We start from the raw sequence: 24260 nt of genomic DNA on the forward strand, positions 1-24260 counted from the left end.
TCACGATGGTGTGATCACTGACCTAGAACCAGACATCCTGGAATGTGAAGTCAAGTGGGCCTTAGAAAGCATCACTACGAACAAAGCTAGTGGAGGTGATGGAATTCCAGTTGAGCTCTTTCAAATCCTGAAAGACGATGCTGTGAAAGTGCTGCACTCAATATGCCAGCAAATTTGGAAAACTCAGCAGTGGCCACAGGACTGGAAAAGGTCAGTTTTCATTCCAATCCCAAAGAAAGGCAATGCCAAAGAATGCTCAAACTACCACACAATTGCACTCATCTCACATGCTAGTAAAGTAATGCTCAAAATTCTCCAAGCCAGGCTTTAGCAATATGTGAACTGTGAACTTCCAGATGTTCAAGCTGGTTTTAGAAAAGGCAGAGGAACCAGAGATCAAATTGCCAACATCCGCTGGATCATAGAAAAAGCAAGAGAGTTCCAGAAAAACATCCATTTCTGTTTTATTGACTATGCCAAAGCCTTTGACTGTGTGGATCACAATAAACTGGAAAATTCTGAAAAAGATGGGAATACCAGACCACCTGATCTGCCTCTTGAGAAATCTGTATGCAGATTAGGAAGCAACATTTAGAACTGGACATGGAACAACAGACTGGTTCCAAATAGGAAAAGGAGTATGTCAAGGCTGTATATTGTTATCCTGCTTATTTAACTTATATGCAGAGTACATCATGAGAAACGCTGGACTGGAAGAAACACAAGCTGGAATCAAGATTGCCGGGAGAAATATCAATAAGCTCAGATATGCAGATGACACCACCCTTATGGCAGAAAGTGAAGAGGAACTCAAAAGCCTCTTGATGAAAGTGAAAGAGGAGAGTGAAAAAGTTGGCTTAAAGCTCAACATTCAGAAAACAAAGATCATGGCATCCGGTCCCACCACTTCATGGGAAATAGATGGGGAAACAGTGGAAACAGTGACAGACTTTATTTTTTGGGGCTTCAAAATCACTGCAGATGGTGACTGCAGCCATGAAATTAAAAAACGCTTATTCCTTGGAAGGAAAGTTATGACCAACCTAAATAGCATATTCAAAAGCAGAGACATTACTTTGCCAACAAAAGTCCATCTAGTTAAGGCTATAGTTTTTCCTGTGGTCATGTATAGATGTGAGAGTTGGACTGTGAAGAAGGCTGAGCGCTGAAGAATTGATGCTTTTGAACTGTGGTGTTGGAGAAGACTCTTGAGAGTCCCTTGGACTGCAAGGAGATCCAACCAGTCCATTCTGAAGGAGATCCCTGGGATTTCTTTGGAAGGAATGATGCTAAAGCTGAAACTCCAGTACTTTGGCCACCTCATGCGAAGAGTTGACTCATTGGAAAAGACTCTGATGCTGGGAGGGATTGGGGGCAGGAGGAAAAGGGGACGACAGAGGATGAGATGGCTGGATGGCATCACTGACTCGATGGACGTGAGTCTGGGTGAACTTCGGGAGTTGGTGATGGACAGGGAGGCCTGGCGTACTGCGATTCATGGGGTTGCAAAGAGTTGGACACTACTGAGCGACTGAACTGAACACTATTCTGCCTCCTGAGTTTGTTGCTGTTGTTCAGTCACCAAGTCATGTCTGACTCTTCCCAAGCCCATGACCACAGCACACCGGGCTTCCCTGTCCCTTACCACCATCTTCCGGAGTATGCCCAAGTTCATGAGTTTAATCACACAGAAATAAGTTTGTTTTACCAAGTACCAAGTTAACCTTAGAACAGACCTTTCCCACAAGACAATCAGAAGTCCAGGCACCACCTCTGGGCATTGCAGTCATACCTGACTCCTCCGGATCTCCTTTTCCTTCAGGACTGTGGAGTTGAATCCAGGTTCCCTCCATAAATCAAAGAGAGACACTTCCTTAAAGAAAGCGCCCTGTATTTTGACAATGCCAGAGGCAGTATCTCCTGCTTCCATCACCTGTCAAAAGTGAGAAGAAACATAATAACAACTTTGCAGAGAATGGACTGAGTGTTGGGTGAGGGCCAGGGGCTGCATCAGTTGGGTGCTTCACGGGCAATAAGTCCCACCAGATCTGCTCAGCAACCCAATGAGGTGGGGACAGTCCTTATCCCCATTTTACAGGTAAGAAAACCAAAGCTTAATGAGTAATTGGCTGAAAGTTGATAATGTGAGATTAAGCCCAATTCTGTCGTATTCCAAAACCCACACCCTTTAACCACAAGAGCTACAGCTATCTGCAAGGTATTGGTATTTTAGGCCCAACCCTTTGAGTTTCTTTCTTAGCAGACTGTGCAATTAGACATGGCAGGTCCAACAGGATATGATGCCCAGAAGACCCACTGCAAGTGAGAGCGAGAAATGTGGACATGGCTTTGGAACAGGAAAGGGGGGCCTTTCTGAAGCACTAGGGGAATTCAGGATTCATTTCCACATTTGAAAACCAAACCCCTAAAACATTATGACTGCAAGAAATCCAACTGAAGAAAAGTGTTTCGGATTCAGCTGGCTGGGGACAGCACCAGGGTCTGGGGAGAATCAGGTTCAACCCCAGAGGCACTTTCTGGAAAGGAGGGGAGGTGGGCATCAGAAGAAGGCATTCTCCAGGCTTAGAATAACCCCACCCAAAGACAGAGCCCCCTCACAAAGTCCCAAAACCACACGCCTGAGAGCCCCAGGGGCTGCGGACCAGACATCTTCCTCTCACCTTGCTCAGGACAGCGTGCTGCTGGGCAGGTGACAAGTCGGACACGTGCAGGGAGGTGGCGCTTCTCAGGAGCTGCATGAGGTCCCTGCGGTCCATGGTGTGGAAGGCCTGCGTGCCGACCCCAGCCAGCAGCACGCCCATCTGACTGATGTTGTAGAAGGACAGCACCTGGGGGCGCCGGCAAGGGAGGGTGAGGACCAGCCTCGGGGCTGCACCTCAAGGGCGTGTACCAGGCCCCACTGCAGGCTGGGCGAAGGGAGGGGCGCTGGGACACCACTGTGAGCAAGACACAAGCTGCCCTCCCAGACCCTCCTCCTTCTATCAGGAAAGAGACTTAAGTATCAAAACACAACACACAGGTAACCGTGCCGCTGGGGTAATCACTATGCCATCCGAGGCCACAGCAGAATTAATAAAAAGCAGTGGAGGAGGGCAAGGCAGCCCACTCCAGTATTCTTGCCTGGAGAAACCCCATGGACAGAGGAGCCTGGTGGGCTGCAGTCCATGGGGTCACGAAGAGTTGGACATGACTGAGCGACTAAGCACAGCACAGTGACCCATATGCCACCTCTGACCAGGCAATGGGCTCTCTGGTGTAATCTGATCTAGCTGATGAGATTTAAAAATTGGGGGGATCCTATAAAAATCCAAATTAGTGTTTCTGCTTTATTTAAAAAAAAAAAAAAACACCTGAACATCAGGCAGTACCCACAGTGGCAGCAATGGGCAAGAACCTTGGGGTGGGTCACGGCGTCTCTGTCTGCCCTGCCCACCCCTCTCATGGGACCAGGAGAAGCCTGCTGCCCTCCGTATGTCACCCGTTGGGCAACTGACACAGCAAAGCCCCGCACTCATCTATCTTCACGTGGCAGCTTTGAGGTGAATTAAAGAAGCATTTTAGGATGTGAATCTGATATTTTATATATAAAAAAAAAAATATGACCGTAGCTGGACACCTTAACAGAAATCATGCCTGTTTCCCAACCCCTCCTTTGGAGTAAAGAGGCTAAATGTAATATAATCAGAAAATTTTATTGGTTTTTAAAAAAAAAAACCAGTTGAGTGGTTTCCTTGAGCTATTCCATGTAGAATGAACAGTCTCTTACTGTCCTGAAGGAGAGCAGACTTTTGAGCACTTGGCTTCTTAGCAAAAGTCACCTCATTCCTCTGTAAGAAGAGTTGGATGCCAGGAAAGGGAAAAGCCACTCGGTCCAGGGCTGGGAGGAACAAGACTGTCTCCCTCAGCGCTCTAAAATCACATTCACAGAGTGGACTTAGGTGGCCCCAGTCAAAACAGAAGGTCTGCAAAGCCTTCAAACTAAAGTCACCAGAAGTCTTGAAGGGACAAGACGGATGGTCTACCCTTAGCCTTGAGTCAGAAAGGAGAATGAGTGGGCAGTGGTCATGGCGCCATGATAGAGGCAGTCAGCATGGGAATGAAACAAGTGGGCTCTGAAGCCAGATGCCCTGGGTTCAATCCCAGCCCTGTCCCTCTCATGTGGCCTTGGCAATTCCCTTATATGCTCTGTGCCTCATATGAATGGCCTAGAAAATGGAGGTTATAACATTACTGACCTAATAGGGTTGTTGGGAAGGTTAAATGATTAACTCAGTGATAGCTAACACTCACGAGCTTGGACTCTAGGTCAGGTGTTGTCCAACCTCTTCCTGTGTACTGACTCACATAAACCTGGTATAGGAGCTACTGTTATCCCCATGTTACAAAGAGGGAAAGTGAGGCAAGGAGAAGTTGTCAGTTCCCCACTGTCACGCAGCAGACACTGTCACACAGCAGACACTGTCACACATGGGAGACCAAGGATTGGCACCCAGGTAGCCTTCTTCGGCACCGTCTTCTTACCGATTGGCTGTCCCTGCTGCAGGTCTATAACCAGCCCTTCGGTCTTGGGCCATTAAAACAGAGTCCAAAGCTCCAACTGACCTTCTGGTGGGCCAGGTATTTGGCAGACAAGATGATGACCTGGCTCCTGGCCCAGCCCGAGACCTGGTTGAGGGTTGAGATGGCACTGTGCACAGCCTCAGGGGAGAGGGATTCCAGCTGACTGTGGGTCAAGCCCACGACCGCATCCGACAAAGAGCCCAGAGTCTCATTGAGGGTCTGGTTCTCCGTGGCAATTTCCAGGAGCTCAGCTTTGAGCTAGAAAGGGAGCAAGCCAGGGTGAGAGTCGACAGCAAGCAGGAAGGCGGCTCCTTCGGACTACACCCCAGCGTGCACCCTCCCCCTCCCTGCTCATCAAAAGGAAGGGGGCTCCTGCTGAGGCCAGACCATGAGTCACCCCAGTGAAAATGCCACCTCCTCTGGCCTTGACCTTCCTGTGCTCAAATTCACTCTATGCTTCATTTAAATATTAATTTGTTATTAAATCAACCTTAAAGCATGGCAGAAGGAAATTTTGTTCACTCATAACTCCACCACATTCCTGTAGCATCTACATTTTTTTTTGTGACCTTGAACTCTACATCCTGTCTATATGGCCGCTTTTCTTTTATGAAATATCCAGGGAAGCTTTATGATAATATATAAATGTGTAAAAATAATTCTCAACAGTAAAAGTCTCCTGAAAACTCTACCTCAAAAACAGTACTATGGTTAGTAATTGGGTGTTTATGTTAACAAAATTTATTATGCCTATATAAATAAACTATGGTATCTAGTCTTTATATAGGTGTAACAGGAACAGAAATGCAACTTTCTACTCTATTTTAAAATTTTCATTTAAAATTATGTCTTACAAGTTTTCACGTTTTTGTGATTCCCTTATTTTTTATAACATGCCTGTCCAGTTATAGTCAAGTGTGTTTCCCAACTGCTTTCAGTAAAGAAGGTGATCAGTTTATCTGTTGTAATGTGACCTCTATACAAAAACAACAACAACAACAGAACGGTTTGTGTTTTAACACCTGAATTGCATGAACCACGTAGTCATGTCAGAGGCGTGTACGCAAGTATTCCAGATGGCCACTGGGGGGCAGCAGAGTAAAGTGAAAGAGACAGCTATCACAGCTGGTTTTCTCCAAACTCAGCAGCTCCCCTCCCCTAGAGATCAGCTTCCACATCTGCAAAAGGCCTACAGCAGTGGCTCCCAACGTGTGGGGCTTAACCAGTAGTTTCAGCATCACCTGGAGAGTTGGAAATGCAACATCTCAGGTTCCACCCCAGCCCTCCTGAGTCAGGTATTTATTAAGCTGTTTCTAACAAGCCCTCCAGCTGATTCTGATGCACCCTCGGGGTAAGAACTATTGATCCAAATGAGCCAAAGGGTTCTCTCATATCTAATTGCACCCAACTTTCTTCTTGGTCACAACTGTCCCTGTGGCCCTAAATTACACCTATTTTCTTATTTTTGCTTGAGCTTACTTGGGAAGGATTCTTTTCCTGGAAAACAAAAATATGCACTGACCAACAAAATGCCTATAGTGTCAAATGCCAAATGGGACTGAGGATTTGGTGATGTGTGAAAAACTGCTGTGGAATAACTGATGATGTTACCAAAATTTTCTTGAATATTGCTCTCATGTCATCTTTCCCATTTAGAAAATGAGAAACACAAAAAGAAGTGAGAAAGGGGCTTCCCTGGTGGCTCAGTGGTAAAGAATCCTCCTACCAATGCAGGAGACTAGGGTTCAATCCCTGGTCGGGGCAGATCCTACACGCTGCAGAGCAACTAAGCCCATGTGCTACAACTACTGAGCTTTGCTCTAGAGCCTGGCAGCCGCAACTTCTGAGCCCACAGGCCTAGAACCCGTCCTCCACAACAAGAGAGCCACAGCTATGAGAAGCCTGCACATCACAACTAGAGAGAAAGCCCATTCAGCAATAAAGACCCAGCATGGCCATAAACAAATAAAATCTTTTTAAAAAAAGGAAGAAGTGAGAGGAGCCAGGCAGAATTAAGACTTCAAGGGAAGAAAGGAGAGAAATAGATGGAGTCAGGAGGGAAATGAGATAGTCCCCATGTCCCAATTTGCCCAAAATCTTGGTCTAGGAATTCAGTAACCCCCCTGGCTACATCGGAATCATCTGAGTAGCTTTGAAGACCTACCATACCCAGGCCAAACCCCAGACCAATAACTTGAGAATCTCTGAGGGCAGAGCCTGGGGAAGGGACATGACACTAGCAGAACCAGATTTGAGTTCTTTTATTTCCTCTCTATTCCAAGAACAGTCACCAGCCAAGCAGCTTCAACATCGCCTGGAAGCTTGTTAGAAACGCAGAGTCTCAGGCCCCACCCAGACCTTAAATCTGCATTTAAGATCCCCAAATAACCTCACGCACATTCAAGTCTGAGGTGGACACTCTGATTGAACTTTGATCTATTCAAGCTTGTCCTACAGTTTTTTGTTGTTTCTCCCTACTTTAAGCTCATCCCGGTGTTTCTGCTGTGGCTGGACTTAGATCTGATTCACACTTTCTTGCAAAGGACAGACAAGACTATTCTTCCCATTTCTCTGGCTAGTGAAACTGAGGCCAAGGGTGCGGGGCCTCACAGCACTTCTGCACCTTCTGAACACCAGCCTGGAAGCCCCTCAGGTGGCTGCATTTGATCATCTGGTGAAGGAGGACTTGGGCCACAGCAGCGTCCAGCAGCTCCAGGTCATCGTAGAAACAAACCAGCAGCCCCAGCCTGCGTGAAAAGATAAGGGATGCTGGTGGAGGGCGGAGAGGAGGGGGGCCACAACCAAGATTCCACTCCAGTTAGAACCAAGAGGTCACAATCATAGCAGCTGCTGAGCACCAGGAACCGTGTTGAACCCTTTGTATCTCATCACAACCCTGCAAGGTGAGTGCTCTCATTAGCCCCATTTCACAGAAGGGTAAACTGAGACTCAGACAGATTAAGGCAAATGGTACCGGGCCTTAAATCTAGATCCATCCAACTACTCTGTGTCTCCTCCTGGGGCTTTAAGGGATACAAGGAAAGCATTCCTTATCCACACAGAGATAAGAGATTTGCCCACCCTGAGGGTTTCTCTGAGGCAGAAGTTTATTTCCAGGATGCTTTACAACCAACATCCCTAGATGATGAGGCTTCAGAAGAAAATAAAAAGACATGAGTCAGAACACTGTAGGAGCAGAGATGAGATCTGAACCCTGGTCTAGCTGGAAGCACTGCATCTATTGGTTAAGAACGTAACTTCACCCCAACTGGAATTTGAAGCTCAGCTCTGTGAGACACCTGACCTCCAGCAAGTTACTTCTCTGCAAGTTACTTCTCTACACACAGTGTGCAGCCCACTCTCTACTATAACCCTGCAGCGCACACTCTACTATAACCCTGCCTCTCTAAGCGTTTAATGGGGAGGTTTCCTTTGCCCATCATAGCACGTCATAATAAATATGATGAATGAAGGAATGAGGAGTACTGTGGGAGTTAAATGAGAAGATGCATACCAACTGATTAGCATACTTCCTGGTAGATGCTAAGCACTTATTCTGAAATGGATGCTCTTAGCATTAGTATCGGAGAAGGCAATGGCACCCCACTCCAGTACTCTTGCCTGGAAAATCCCATGGACAGAGGAGCCTGGTGGGCTGCAGTCCATGGGGTCGCTAAGAGTCGGACACAACTGAGCGACTTCACTTTCACTTTTCACTTTCATGCATTGGAGAAGGAAATGGCAACCCCCTCCAGTGTTCTTGCCTGGAGAATCCCAGGGACGGGGGAGCCTGGTGGGCTGCCGTCTATGGGGTCGCACAGAGCTGGACACGACTGAGGTGACTTAGCAGCAGAAGCAGCAGCATTAGAATGGAATCTACTTGACTTAGCATGGTTGGAGCACCTAGTTGACCATGATCAAACACTGACACTCTCAGACATGTCCCCAGGAAAGCAACCAGCCCAGGGAAAGGATTTTAAAGTGTGTCTAAAGAGAAAAAAAAATACTCAGAGGAAGTGAAGACCAAATATTAATAACCATGTTAAGAATAACTAATCTTTATTGAGCACTTTCTGTGTGCAAATGTGCTTAATCCTTACAAGGGTCTTAATGAAATAGGCAGCTTATTAGCTCCCATTTCACAGATGGGGAAGTAGAGACACAGGGAGGTGCAGATCACACAACTTGTAAGTGGCAGAGCCAGGATCAAACCCAGGACTTCTGGCTCCAGGCCCCATGTTCTTAATCACTAAACTATTTTTTGTGTAAGATTGAAGGCGGGAGGAGAAGGGGACAACAGAGGATGAGATGGTTCGATGGCATCACCGACTCGATGGACGTGAGTTTGAGTAAACTCCGGGAGGCCTGGCGTGCTGCTGTCCATGGGGTCGCAAAGAGTCAGACACGACTGAGCAACTGACTAAACTGACTAGAAAATATAGGGCCCATGCTATTGAGTGAAAATTACTAAGGACAGGGGAAGAGGGTGTAAGAGTTTTAAATGAGAATATTCTCTGCAGGTGACTTTGGAAAATGTAAGGTCATGTGATGCTGTCAGAGGAAGGTCTGTGACAGTAAGACCCTGGGAGATGGAGAAAGGATGGTGAACCGTGCCTACCACCCCTCCTCACTGCACAATTACCCCCCACATTCAAACCCTTTCTGGGGTCACCAGGTACACAGCTCCTGGCCCTTCCCTGCTGGAAATGGTTCCAGTTCCTGGGGATCAGGTTACAATCACTAAATTCTAGAGCTGACCTCACTCCAGGGCTCCCTGCCTGAGGGTCTAGGATACAACCGGTTCACAAATATGAGGCCCGTGAGCTAGCTATTTCCAATACTCGACCTAACCAATTATAAATGACACATTTACAACTTGGAATGGAGGGAATACCAAGAATGTAAAAAGTTCCATTTCTGTGCTTAGAGCTGGAATCTTAGCACTTGATAGATAAGGCTGTATAAAATGTTAGCACATAGGAGATGCCTTCAAAGCATTTTGTTTTCTTCTCCACTTCATAACCTCTTTAAAGGGATCTCTTTGGGGAAACACCTCCCTCACATGCACAGAGACATGGGACGATTCAAAGAGATGGATCAGCCACCTCCCTCCCCCTCCCCGGCTCTTTTGCTGCTCAGAGGAAGCTGATGCTTAGATGGGAAACAGCTCCGGGGGCCCGGCACCCACGCCCCTTGCCTGTGGATGGTAGAGGTATTCCTCATGTCAAAGTTGGAGGAGCTGATCCTCTCCAGAAACGCCTGGGCCAGTTCAGGTGTGACGTCATAAACCGTGTCCAGCTGCTTGGTGGCGTTGTCATAGCTGATAAACAGCCCAATCTGGTGGAGGAGGCCAGGAACATCAGTGAGGGGCTGCAGGAGCCCTGTGAAGTCCCGCCCCGGTGGCCTGTGCTGCGCCCCACCCCCAGACACCTGGAGATGCCCATTCCTCATTTTCATTGATTTCTTTTTTTTTTTCTGTAATAGTTTATTACAAGATATTGAATATAGTTCCCTGTGCTATACAGTAGGACCTTGTGGTTTATCTTTTTTATATATAGAGGCATGGACCTGCTAATCCCAAACTCCTAATCGATCGATCCCTCATCCCATTTCCTCTTTGGTAACTGTAAGTGACGTGGATTTCCTAATGGTCTGTTAACTGCTGCTTCAGTTTCTTCTACAATCCAACTGTTATTTAGGAAAGTTTTCCTTTTTTAATATATGAGCAGTTGAACTTTTTTCAAGCTAATATTTGCACATTTATTTCTAGATTTGTTTTATTGAGGTCAGAGAATGTGGTCCACAGATCGTTTGCTTTGGGGAATCAGAATTTTTTAATAGATAAATCAGTTTGCAAATGACCCACAGGTGATTTAAAAAAAGAATGTGTGTTCTCTCGGTAAGATATAAAGTTGGATATATGTATACAATATGTGTGTAAATACCTGTTTACATAATATTTAACACACATTTATTATGTAAATATATACATAATGCATTCAAGTTTATTAAATATACTCTTCAGGTTCTTCTATTATTGTTCACTTTTTGCCTGTGTGTCCCAGAGTGTCGCACTGAGGTCTCCTATATTTTGAGGCACTGTTACTCTTCGCTTAAAGATTTCATAAAGCTGTCTCTCCCTCACAGATTGTGGTCTTCATCCATAAGAAATTCCCTCTGAGTGTTGGTACCCTGTGGCTTCACCTCCCTTCTCCACATGTTTAGAAGATGAAGAAATGTTGAGAACAGCCCCTGGATCTCAAGAAGTCCCTGCTAGGGGGCCCAGCTTCCTGAGAATTTAACCTCTATCGACTTTCTGAAATTCACTCTACTTTGAAAAAGTAAAATGGAGGTCTAATCCATTTTATAACTGAGGGTTATGAGACTGAGAGACATCTGTAATATTCCCAGCCTGTCAGGTAAAAAGAAGAACCTAGGGACTTCCCTCATGGTCCAGTGGCTAAGACTCCATGATCCCAATGCAGGGGGCTCAGGTTCAAAACCTGGTCAGGGAACTAGATCCACGTGCCACAACTGAGGATCCTCCATACTGCAACCAAGACCTGGCACAGCCAAATTAGGAAATAATTTTTTTTAAAGAAAGAGGAACCTAGTTCTGCCTCTGGTTTCATAATAACCAGACATGGTTGGGTGAGTCAGTTCTTGAACAGGCCGGTCATCTGCTGCACACACTTCTTTCACTGGCCAGGATAAAGTTAGGGCACACAGGGTAAAAACTGGTGGCAAGCCCCACACTCTTTATGAAAGCCTCCCTGTCGGCAGCATTCCTTGGAGGCTGAGTTCTAGAATCATGCCTCCCAAGGGATTTTAGTATCATCAGACCAACATCAGGAAAAGGAGAGTAATTCCTGAGCAGTGAGTTAAGCACCATGAATATGTACACTTCTCACTGTAAACTTTAAAGTCCAATCATCGCTCATGCTGAAGTAGCTATCAATAGAAGTAGCCATAAATAGAAGCAGCAATTGATCCATGTTGCTTTTGACTTGGGTTTGTGCTTCCAATGGCTGTAAACTCTATAGCTACAATCCTTGGCATTTCTTGAGTTCAAAAATACCCTTAAATGACCTTTGGTTCATAGCCAGCCTTCTCTTTAGATCATGTTGTTGACATCAGAACTGTCTTAGTTGTCCACAATTCTTTTTGTTTTCTTAGCTCTTCTATACTAGAACACAATCCAGCAACTGACTGCTTGAGGCCTTATTCGAGGAGTTTTCTTTAGATGCTCAAGTTATATTGAGCTAAGGTGAGTGGTCAATTTCCAGGGCACCTCGACTGGCTGGCTGAACATGAGAGGTTTAGAACACACCTTTGTGCACATGCTAAGTTGATTCAGTCGTGTCCGACTCTTTGTGATTTAATGGACTGTAGCCCTCCAGGATCCTCTGTCCATGGGATTCTCCAGGCAAGAATACTGGAGTGGGTTGCATCGCCCTCCCCTCCAGGGGATCTTCCCAACCCAGGGATCGAACCCACGTCTCTTAGGTCTCCTGCATTGGCAGGCAGGTTCTTTACCACTAGCACTTAGGAAGTCCAGAACACACCTTACTTCAGATGTGTTGGTGATGGAGACATGTAAATGTATTTTTCAAACTTACTTCCATGGGACTAATTCTCATAATTTCTTCAAAGGGTAGGTGAACCATGTATCTGCCCAAAATCCATAAGTTTTCTGCACTAACCCATGAAAAAGAATCATCTGCAAAAAAGACAAAACACAGATTAAAAAGTAAATAAATAAAAGCCTATGCACTGGCAAATGATTGTCAAAAATATCTTTGATATCAGGACCTCTTTTTGCATCCATTAATTCATTCAACAGCCAATTTTTGAGAGCCCTCTGCTTACGAGATGCTACACTATACATAGGCAGGGACGGACGTCCACCACTTCGTTATTCATAGTGCGGCTCCTTGGACCAGCAGCCTCAGCACCACTTAGGAACTAGTCAGACATGCAGATTATTTTGTAATACTAAGACCACAAAATATAGTTTCATTTTTAGTTACTAATTTGAAATATATTTGATTATTTTATTACTGCCAGTAACAAATCTTATCTTCCTTATTGATTATTACTGAGTACATGAGCCAACCCAAACCATTTGCCCTTTCTTGAATGCACCCCTAATGGTCTCCAAATCTTTCCTCTCTTGGGACTTTCCCAACAGCCAGACTGCCTTTCCCCTAACCCTTCTGCTTCCAAACCCAGCCTTAAAAACTGAGCTCAAATATTTCCTCTTCCTTGAAGCCCTCTCTCATCTCCTCAGCCAGCAGTATAATTTCTCTCTTCTCTGAATTCCCAGAGAACTTTATCACTCTGTTCAGACATTTGAAATTCCCCATCAGCAAAATGTCAGTGGGATTTTAGGAACAATCATGGTCAGGATCCAAATTCAAATTTCAGTGAACTGGGACTTCTCTGGTGGTCCAGTGGTTAAGAATTCACTTTTCAATACAAAGGGCAAGGGTTCAATCGCTGGTTGGGGAACTAAGGCCCCCACAGGCTGTGAAAAGGTAAAAGTGAAAGTGTTAAGTCATTTAGTCTTGTCTGACTCTTTGTGACCCCATGGACTGTAACCCACCAGGCTCCTCTGTCCCTGGAATTCTCCAGGCAGGAATACTGGAGTAGGTAGCCATTCCCTTCTCCAAGAGATCTTCCCAACTGTGGGGTGTGGCCAAAAAAAAAATTTTTTTTAAGTTTCAGTGAACTAGAATTGGCTGCCATTGCCTAATCCTCCACCTCCAGTAAAAGATTTACAAAGTAAACATTGCGTTGGCAGCATTTGAGGGAACTGAAAAAAGCAGGGAGCATTTTTAGGGTGCCATGAATCAGCCACCAAAAGCTATTGCAAGAAGCCATGGGCAACGGCTGATGCCCAGAGGAGATGGTGAGGCCAGCTGATCTGTGGACCATATCACAAGAACCAGAGGGTGCCTCCCCAACCCAAGAATCACAGCTGTTGCTGTGAGCACGGGTAAACATCCTCTAGATGGGAACTCTGAACCCTGACTTGGTTATTAGAAGAAAGGGGGGCCCTGAAGGCGAGATAATTCTGGGGGGAAGCCACTAAATTCACCAAGAACTAAGCTGAGATGTCCATTTTTAATTCATTATTAAGCATGAACTATATTTCTGCAGATCAATGATCCCCAAACTCGGGATATTTTTGACACCCAAAGCATTTCCAGTTACCTCAAGGAGCTTCATGAAAAAGAAGTTTAAAGTCCAAATAGAATTCATTTTAATTCACTTTAGTTTAATAATGGGATTTTATTATTAACATAGGGATTTTATTATTAACATAGGGATTTTAGGAGAGTCTGTCCCTAATTACATTCTGGCAACAAGGACTTAAGGGAAGTCTACAGTCTAGAACTGTGGTGCTGGAGAAGACTCTTGAGAGTCCCATGGACAACAAGGAGATCAAACCAGTCAATCCTAAAGGAAATCAACCCTGAATATTCATTGGAAGGACTGATACCGAAGCTAAAACTCCAATACTATGGCCACCTGATGTGAAGAGTCGACACCCTGATGCTGGGAAAGATTGAGGGCAGGAGGAGAAGGGGTCAAAGGATAAGGATAAGGTCATTGGATGGTGTCAGCAACTCCATGGACATGAATTTGAGCAAACTGCAGGCGATAGTGAAGGACAGGGAAGCCTGGCATGCTGCAGACTATGGGGTCACAAAGAGTTGAACATGACCTAGCAACCGAACAGTAAGAATCTAGTGGGTGAGTTGAGTGAATTTCCCAGGTTACATAGTGTGAGATTCAGTTTCCCAGAGGTCACAATTATGCACCAGGCAGAGGGAATTCTGCTGAGCATGGAAGACATTTATTATTCCACTGTTTAATGCTTTTTTATACACAAATCTCAGAGATGAATTCCAGGAAAAGGACTGGCTGGCACTCCCTCCACTTCCACCCACTGGCTCTCTCTGTCTCCCCCATATACATAGGCTCACTTCCACCTCAGGGCCTTTTATCTGCTGCTTCCCCTGCCTGGAATACTTTTCCTCCAAAGCCTCACACATCTGGTTCCATTTCTCATTTTGGTTTCAAACCAAATGTCGCATGTGCAAAGAGCTCTTCTCTGACTCCTTAATCTGAGGGTCAGAAACTACAGCCTGTGGGCCAAACCCACCCAGCATCTCTTTTTGCACAGACTTCAGCTTGGCTTTTTCATTTTTTAATGGTTGCTGCTGCTACTGCTACTGCTAAGTCGCTTCAGTCGTGTCCGACCCTGTGCAACCCCATAGACAGCAGCCCACCAGGCATCCCCGTCCGGGAAAATCAAAAGAAGAATATTTTGTGACACTTGAAAATTACATGAAATTCACACGTCAGTATCTGTAAATAAGGCTTTCTTTGGTTACAGGTACACCTACTTATTTGCTGTCTAAGGCTGCTTTTTTGTTACACCCACAAAACCTAAAACATTTACTCTGGCCCTTTACAGAAAACCATGGCCAAGTCCTGTTCTAGTCTAAAGCAGTAACCCTCTCCATGGCATTGACCAATTTTATTTTCTGCAGAGCTGTTACTCGTATCAGTATTCTCTCTCTCTCCCTCTATTCTTTTTATTTACTTGCCTAAAAGTTTTCTCCACCTTCTCACCCACAATAAAACTATAGCTCCGTAAAGCAAAGACTTGTCTTCTGTTCCTCTGTATCTCCAGTGGCTGACACATAGTAGGCTTTTTTTAAATAAATGTGATTTTTTTTTTTTAAATCACACCCTATCACATCCATTGGCCACACCCTATGGCATGTGCATCTCCAGTGGCTGACACATAGTAGGCTTTTTTTTAATAAATGTGATTTTTAAAAAAAATCACACCCTATCGCATCCATTGGCCACACCCTATGGCATGTGCAATCTTCGTTCCCCGACCAAGAAATGAACCTGTGCCTCCTGCGCTGGAAGGTGGAATCCCAACCACCGGACCACCAGGTAAGTCCAATGGGCTCTTTTTAGGTGTTGAGTTTATTCTGTGTACATTACTAACATTAAAGATTCAACAAGTTGACATTACCTGTGAAACTGTTTGCATTACTAATCTGCATCGCTATTCTTGTCTTCTTTTTTTTTTCAATTGTAGTAAAATACACATAACATAAAATTTACCATCTGAATCATTTTTAAGTACACAGTTCAGTGCCATTAAGTACATTCACTTTGCTTGGCAACCAGCACCACCATCCATTTCCAGAACTTTTTCATCTTGCAAAACTGGAACTCTGTACCCATTAAACAGCAACTCTGGGAATTCCCTGGTGGTCCAGTGGCTAGGACTCGGCACTGTCACTGCCGTGGGCCTGGGGTTCAATCCCTGGTCAGGGAACTAAGATCCCACAAGCCACTCGACACAGCCAATAAACAAAATGGAATAAATAAAATAAATAGTAACTCTCCATACTCTTCATTCCTTCCTCTCCCAACCCCTGGCAACCACCACTCTACTTTCCATCTCTATGAATTTGACTATTCCAGAAAATAGTAGGTTTTTAATAAACATCTGTTAGTACACCCATGGCTGATTCATGTCAATGTATGGCAAAAACCACTACAATATTGTAAAGGAATTAGCCTCCAATTAGAATTAATTAATTAATTTACAAAAAAAATAAACATCTGTCAAATAAATCCTGGCCTATTTCTGCTTTGGTTGCCAGGAAGCTTAGTGCTGAATTTCTGGGCTTTACTATCTAGATTTTCTTTAAAAGAACTATATTGTCCCATTTTGATATAGATTTTTAACACAGATTTTGAACTTGTAAACTTGTTATTGTTTCCTAAGAACCTAGGACACATCTTTGATTCTAAGATACAGATGATTGTTACTTCAGAGACTTCAACATGTGAAAAATGCACTGATGAGATGGGGTATGTGTGTTTTCCCACAAGCCACATCACGTTCTTTTTGGAAGCCTAGAGAGGTAAACGTCTTAAGCGACAATGAAATCAAATCCCTATTTATAGAGATGAAGCACCACCATGCTTAAGGATGGACTCTGCCTAAAAAGTGTTCCCACCTCAAGGCCTGGGCTCACCAGTCACATTGGAGGATGTCTTCAGAACCCCAGTCATCCAGCAGTAGACAGCCCTCTGGGCGTGGGCCGAGGTCTGGTCATAGAGATCTTTGAACAACGCAGACCTAAACGATGCAAACACGGGTATCAGTTAAGGAACAAACAGATGCAGGCCTGCAGGCAGGGTCCAAACAGCAAATGCACACAAAGCCGTCATCGGTTAAAAGCCTTTCCCGCTCCCCTTGCTATCTGTAGCTATTTTCCATTTTCCTCTTTCCATCACATTTAAATATCTCCCAAAGACTGATCTCCATTTCCCAACCACCTGGTCATTTTTTTTTTAATAACAGTTTCATTAAGCTGTAATTTGTGTACCATACAATTTGTCCATTTAAAGTACACAACTCAGTGATTTTCAATATATTCATGGACTTGTACAACCATCACTAAAATCCATTTTAGAACCCATTTAGTGCCTCAAAAAGGAACCCTGTACTCTTATCTATCACCCCTGAATCTCCAGTGACCCCATCTCTTAGAAACCACTAATCTACTTTCTGTCTCTATAGATTTTCCTCTTCTGGATATTTCAGATAAATGCAGTCATACAATATGTCACACTTGTATCTGGCCTCTTTCACATGGCATGATGTTTTCAAGGTTCATGCACGTTGGGACATGTATCAGTACTTTGTTTGATGGTCAAATTGTATTCTGTTGTACAAATATACCAAATTTCCTTTATCTGCTCATCAGTTGGGCTATTTCCACCTTCTGCCTATTATGAATAATGCTGCTATAATTATTCATGTACAAGTGTTTATGTAACATGCTTCATTTTCCTTGGGTGTAGACCTAGAAGTGGAATTTCTGGGTCAAATCACAACTTTATACTTAGTCTTTTGAGGAACTGCCAGACTGCTTTCCAAAGTAGCTACACTGTTTTACTTTCTCACCAACAGTGTCTGAAGGTTCTGATTTCTCCACCTCCTTGTCAACACTTGTTAGTATCTGACATTTCAATTTCAGACATCCTGTGGCTATAAAGTGTCTTGGTCACTTTTTAAGTCATGGTCATCTGGTTTCCCCACTGCCACATTACTCCCTGTGGCCCAAATCCCAAATGACCTCCTTGTCACCGCAGCCAGCAGTTCCATTTGGTCCAATCTGAGTTGACCTTTCAGCATTTGGCACTGATCACCCCTCTGGTTCATCCTGGCAAAACAGTTGAGTCTCTTCATCTCGGAAGACTTCGCTCAATTCCACCCACCACTGAAAATCAATTCACCAAATGAGCAATTCGCCAACCTTTCCTAAGCTTAAGGTTGGTCCCTGCCACTCTCCCAGTCACTTCATATGTGAAGAGGCAAACTTTCAATCCATCGTAGGGTCTTCTCTCTGTATCTTTCTTTTCTTCTTTTTCTCCTCACCCTTCCTCCTCCTCCTCCTTCTTGTTTTTCTTCCTCTTTCTCCTCTTATTCCGGTTCTTCCTCTTCCTCTTCTTTCTCTCTTTCTCTTTCAGTTGTTGTTTTGATTTTCATAACAGCAGCGGGGGTGAAAGGGACAGGAGATAGCTATATTCAGTAATTCTGAAAAAATGGCAACCATCATTTAAGGGAAAGCTTGCCCATTTGTAACAATGCTCTATCGTGACCTAGGTCAAGTTATTCAATCTCACTGTGCCTCAGTTTTCCCATTTGAAAAATGGGAATGGGGTTAATGACATCATCCTCACAAGCAGAAAGGCAGAGTAAGAAGAAGGCAAAACTGAGGTTCAGGAGAACTGGCTTGAGTTCAGATTAAGTCAAGCCCTATGGGGTCACTTCAGGTATACCGTCCCCTTCTTGGGCCTCAGTTTCTTCATCTGTGAAAGAAGAGGTTGGATTAAATGATGCTCATCGGGAAACAGGAAATGGCATATTCTGGACTCCCCAGTGATGATGAGAACCCGCTGTCATGCAGTGTTATACCTGTATTGTTCTGTGGTCTTTCTCTCTGTAGGGCCTGAAATCTTTCCCCAGGCTCTTATTCAGGCTTTCTGTTTCTGTGCTGGACATCTGGGTTTTGACTGTCAAGCATCCACCCCCTCTCTTGTCATAACAGCACCTCAGTTTTTCTTGGGAAAATGATGTTTCTCTCACATCCATGTGGTTTGGGTGGAACTGTGAGCCACATGCAAGCCATTCATCTCACCAGATCCCATTGGCCACAGTCATCGGCTCAAGAATGGGCACATGACCTAGTCTGGACCAATGAGAATCAGGTATAGGACTCTGCTTGGAACTGCTGGGAAAGTCCTCTGGACCAGGCACTCTGAGGAGGGGCCTGGAACTGCCCACATTCCATTGTGGAAAGAGCTTGCCTGGGAGCAAGGCCAATGCAGAGGAGGGCAGAGCTGAGAGATTAAAACACCGAGGCGTTGCTGATGGTGTAATTTGAACTCCTGGATCCAACCGTGTTCGGTCAGTCTGCTGCCTCTCAAGGAGAAAGTCTCAAATTTAGCGCTAGGGAGTCTTCAACACACACTCAGCTCCTTTTTTACCCGAGAACAGGTCCCAAGCTCAGAGCAATATATTCAGCTAGGATTTAATGACACTTTTAAAATTGCTGTTGTATTATTTTTATGATTCCTTACATGACAGCGATTAAACAACAACAAAGACAAATGATGCTGGTTTCCCATTTACAGTAAGTATACCATATTTACTTTTTAAAAATTTATTTAATTTTATTCAAGTATAGTTGATTTAAAATGTTACCTTAGTTTCAAGTGTACAGCAAAGTGATTCAGTTATACATACATATATATCTATTTTTTTCAGATTCATTCCCCTTATAGATTGTTACCAAATTTGAATCTAGTTCTCTGTGCTATACAGTAGGTCCTTGTTGGTTATTTCTTTTATATACAGCAGCATGTATCATTTTTTACTTTTAATATAGATATTTTAAGCGAATAGAATGAATCACTATTTTTTAAATACATGAAATAAATAATAATACAGGCAGTATACAAATATGGCAAAAATTATGAGGATGATACCAGAATGACTAAAACGTGGGAGACTGTTTTAATTGAGCCATCTCTAAGCTGAACTTTAATATTAACCTGTCCTCACCTGCCTTCTCCCCTCCCTCATGTGTTATCTCCTTGACCTCAGGATAGACTCTGAGGGGCAGTGAGTGGAGTCAGCGGGTTGCGGGGAGGATACTCACAGGTTCTTGAAGGCATCTTCACGCAGGTCGCGTGGGAGCATCTCTGTGATGTCCGGCTGGAGAAAGCGGCCTGAGGACCCCCTCAGCACCCTGCCCAGGATCTCCACACAGTCCAGGGGGTTCAGCACCTGGAAACACCTCTCCAGTGTGATGAGAAACAGGCTGCGGTTCACACCTGGGCTCTGCAAGGCTTGTTTCCGAACCTCTCCCAAGTCAATAATGATGTCGTCCAGCTCCTAAAGCAGTGACAGAAGTCAGCGTTGCCTCTCAATCTGGAAACACTGGGAGGGACCATGCTTAGCAGCAGAGGTGAAATTCAGGACCACTATTAAGCACTATGCTGCTATGTCAAATATGCTAGACTTTTCTGTCACCTGCAGAATACCTTGTCCTTCTCCAGATACATCATGACTGTCACACCTCAGGCCCTTGCTCTCGCTGGAATCCCCACCTCTTTGTCTCAGTGAATTCCAACTCATTCTTTCAGGTCAAGGTCAGTCATCACTGAATCAGTGAAGTATTCTCTGATGTCCTACTTTGGTCAAATCAAACCTCCCTCCACTCTGGGCTTCCAAGAGCATCCTGAACCACACTCCGTGATTAGAAGTGCTTACAAACCTATCTTTCCTCCAAGCTAGTGGACCTCAACCCTGGCTGTACATAAGAACAACTAGGGAGATGATCCCCAGCATCACCATAAAGCCTGCTTTCACTGGGCTCTGGCGGAGCCCTGGCATCTGATTTCAGTGTATAGATGAGGCTGAGCCAGGAAAGTGCTGAGGCCCATGCCATGTGCCCAGTGGGATTCCTGGTACGCAGAAGATGTTGAGAAATAACCTGATAGGATGAATGAATGAATCCTTTGGACCGTAGACCCCAGGAATGCTGACAGAGTTTAAGCAAAATTTGACTGTTCACAACTCTGTCCTTCACCCAACATACCTTCCAAAAATAACCACAATTTACTGAGTATGGACTACACGCCAGGCACTGTGCCAAGCATGGAGCAGTCATGTATAGTCTCCTGTTATTCTCACAACAGTCTTATAGGTTGAGACCCACAGGCCTGAGGGTCAGATATTCCTAGGTTCAAAACCCAGGCCCTTGACTTATATGTGTGTGTCCCTGCGTAAGTCACTTATCCTTTTAAAGTCTCAGTGTCTTCCTCTCGAATGAAGATAAAAATCAGTGCCTATCTCCTAGATTTACAAAAACCGAATGAGATTTAATGAATGGAGAGTGCTTGGTACCTAGTGAATGCTCAGCAAACATTACATGCTATAATTAACTCACTATCACAGGTGACAAGAAGCGAGATTAGACAACCTGCCCAAAGGCGCACAAAGCTGGGATCTGAAACAAGGGTAGAATCCCAGCCCACTCATCTAACCATGTTTACAAGTTTCCTAACTTCCGTCATTGCCAACTGGGGCCAAACAGTGCAATGGTGACGCGTGTAACTTGGGGGTTCTGAGGCAGGGGTCTGTGGAGAGTATTAGGGGTCTGTGGATAGTATTAGGGGTGGGGAGTGGAGGGAATCGCATCCTCCCTTTCACGGCTGTGGAACTGACCCCCACCGTCTCCTTCAAGGATGAACATAGGCAGCGAGCCAGCAAGGTGGCTTTGAACCAGCAAGAAGCTTTGATGTATCATCACTAAAAATCACAAACACTTTCATAACTCACTACCGTTGTTGCAAATGACTGGAAATCTCGCTTACACTCAACATTTCCTCAAAATTACAGAAGCTATTAGACCAACCACTAAACCTCACTATTGAAAGTATTCAAGAATTACTGACCCCCAACTTAGTCTTACGTATTTTGATAAATGTCTTTCAATAGAATCAACTTCCTTTATCATCCTTTGTATTTCATTGTATAGATGTTAACACCTTATTCTGAGAAAGAGCCTGCGGGCCTTGCCACGGGCTCACAGCTAAGAGTCAGGAACCCAGGTTCTTACCTCAGATTTGCTACTTTCAAGCTGTGTAACCTGAAGTTACTTACTCAACCTCTCCATGCCTGTTTCCTCATCTGAATATTGAAATGGTAAGATTCTAGTTATCCTTATTTCAGAAGGTCCTGGCTTGTTAAACCTTTAGAAGAGTGTTGGCAAATATGGCCCAGAGGCCCAATTCAGCCTACCGCCTGTTCCTGTAAATAAAGTTTTATAGGCACACCTCCAGATCCATTCATTTACCTGTCATCTACTTTGACACTACAACCACAGAGTTTAGTAGTTGTGACAGAGACTGTAAGGCCTACAAAGCCTGAAATATTTCTTATCAGGCCCTCTACAGAAACAGCTCACTGATCATTCCCTCAGGATAATACCTGACACATGGTAAATCCTCAATAAACATTAATCCAGACCATTTTCATAGGCCACCATCCTCATTTTTGCTGTATCTTTCATCACCTTTACAATTATTTAGTTTATTTTTTACTTTAAACTGACTCTTCTTAAAACTTAAATTCATTTCAAAAGGAAAAATTACATCTCCATCAAACTCACAGTTTTGATGTGTGTTTTAATAACAGATATTGAAATTAATTTATGATTAGTAAAATGTTTAAATGCTTCAATTCCCTTAGGAAAATGCTGCTCCACTTTCAACTGTCTCTGAAAAACTCTAAACCTCACCTTTCTGATTCCCAGTGACTCTCTGTGTCTCAGAGGCTTTGCTTTGCTCTTACATAGCCAACCTTATTTTGTGAAAATTACCTGTTTCTGTTTTTGTCTCCTCTGGACCATAAGCTCCTTGAGGGCAGAGACAGTCTTTCATCTCAGAACCCAGTGTCTCCTGGTACATAGTAATCATTCATGGGTATTTATGAAGCCAAATTATTGGGACTCCTCAGTACCCCTCATTTCTTCGTGTGTGTGTGTGTTGTGTAGCCTTTTGTTAATAACTAAAATAGAAGGTACCTGTTGTACAACATGGGTAGTAATTGAATATAACTGGAGATTTTTATATTCTAATACTGCTGCTAAGTCGCTTCAGTCGTGTCCAACTCTGTGCGACCCCATGACGACAGCCCATCAGGCTCCGCCGTCCCTGGGATTCTCCAGGCAAGAACACTGGAGTGGGTTGCCATTTCCTTCTCCAACGCATGAAAGTGAAAAGTGAAAGTGAAGTCGCTCAGTCGTGTCCGACTCCTAGCGACCCCATGGACTGGAGCCCACCAGGCTCCTCCGTCCATGGGATCTTCCAGGCAAGAGTACTGGAGTGGGGTGCCATTGCCTTCTCCGATATTCTAATACAGATCATTTATAAATGCAATATCTATATTAAAAAGCTTCCTCCTTTTTGTGTATAATTTGCAAATTTATTCTGAAAGCAGAGCATATGTGCACAAGTCTGCAAAGAGTGCAAATTTAGGATATGGTAAATGCTTCACAAGTTACTTTCAAAAAGTTGACTGCCACAACTGTGCCTTTACAATACTTTTTTTTTTATCAAAATATTTTTATACCAGCCTTCCTCAGACTGCTTTTAACTACAAAGCATTTTTTTACAGAGCTGAAATTGAGGAAGGACTATACCTACTAGAAAAGAAGAAAGTTCTGTTCATTTGAGGTTTCAGAATCCCCCCAAACCAGGACCAATATCTTGGTAAGGCTTAGGCCAGGATCCTGGACAGAGTGTGACTGTGTGCAGGTGGCATTCCTGAGGGTTCAGAGCTGCAGTGAGCTGGGAGAGCTCCAGCTGCACAGCCCACTGAGCTGTCTTGCCAGTTTCTACACTGGCTGGTCTGGGCACCCCTCATTTCTTAGTACTTATAAAGTGTCAGTTTCTCAGTCATGTCCAACTCTTTATGACCCCATGGACTGTAGCCCACCAGGCTCCTCTGTTCACAGGCTTCTCCAGACAAGAATACTGGATTGGGTTGCCTTTCCCTTCTCCAAGGGATCTGCCCAACCCCGGGATCGAACCCAAGTCTCCTGTATAGCAGGTGGATTCTTTACCATCTGAGTTACCATAAGAATATGAATTATAAGGCACTTCATTTGAACTCTGGAGGAAGTAAGACAGAAAATCTAGGTCCCAAGGAGTTTTCAGGGAGGAAATGAAGAAAGGCCAGAATGAGGCTCAATTACATTCAACTTGACAAGCACCAAGTTGAATGCCCTGGACTTGCCCCACTCCCAGGATGCCAAGAAAGCCTCACCAGACGGTCCTTCTTGTCTTCTAAGAGGTATTTCATGGCGGTGTGGAACTGTTGAGCATCTGTCCCCCTCAGGTCCTCCAGCAGCTTCTGGGGCTGGTACAAACGCTGCTCCAGGAGGTTTTCCATGGCTGCCTGGACATGGAATGCTGGGCGAGTCAGTGAGGACAGGACAGGAGCACACCGCCAGCACCCAGCCAAGCCACCTAATTCCCTGCAGGGACGGCAAGCT

General features: G+C 44.5%; 1 protein-coding gene across 1 annotated transcript in view; it reads right to left on the bottom strand.

Annotated features, from left to right (window-relative positions):
* OTOA (otoancorin) overlaps positions 1–24260 on the bottom strand; it is an 80338-nt gene that overhangs the window by 39711 nt on the left and 16367 nt on the right. Inside the window, exons 7-15 of the mRNA XM_027527732.1 lie at positions 24032–24163; positions 19857–20092; positions 16662–16765; positions 12201–12301; positions 9779–9918; positions 7205–7328; positions 4624–4839; positions 2682–2849; positions 1793–1933 (exon numbers count right to left, since the gene is read on the bottom strand). Coding sequence (XP_027383533.1) covers positions 1793–1933; positions 2682–2849; positions 4624–4839; positions 7205–7328; positions 9779–9918; positions 12201–12301; positions 16662–16765; positions 19857–20092; positions 24032–24163 — 1362 coding nt within the window. The remainder of the gene's footprint in view (positions 1–1792; positions 1934–2681; positions 2850–4623; positions 4840–7204; positions 7329–9778; positions 9919–12200; positions 12302–16661; positions 16766–19856; positions 20093–24031; positions 24164–24260) is intronic.

Source organism: Bos indicus x Bos taurus, chromosome 25 (assembly GCF_003369695.1).
Source record: "Bos indicus x Bos taurus breed Angus x Brahman F1 hybrid chromosome 25, Bos_hybrid_MaternalHap_v2.0, whole genome shotgun sequence".
NCBI classification, from domain to species: Eukaryota; Metazoa; Chordata; class Mammalia; order Artiodactyla; family Bovidae; genus Bos; species Bos indicus x Bos taurus.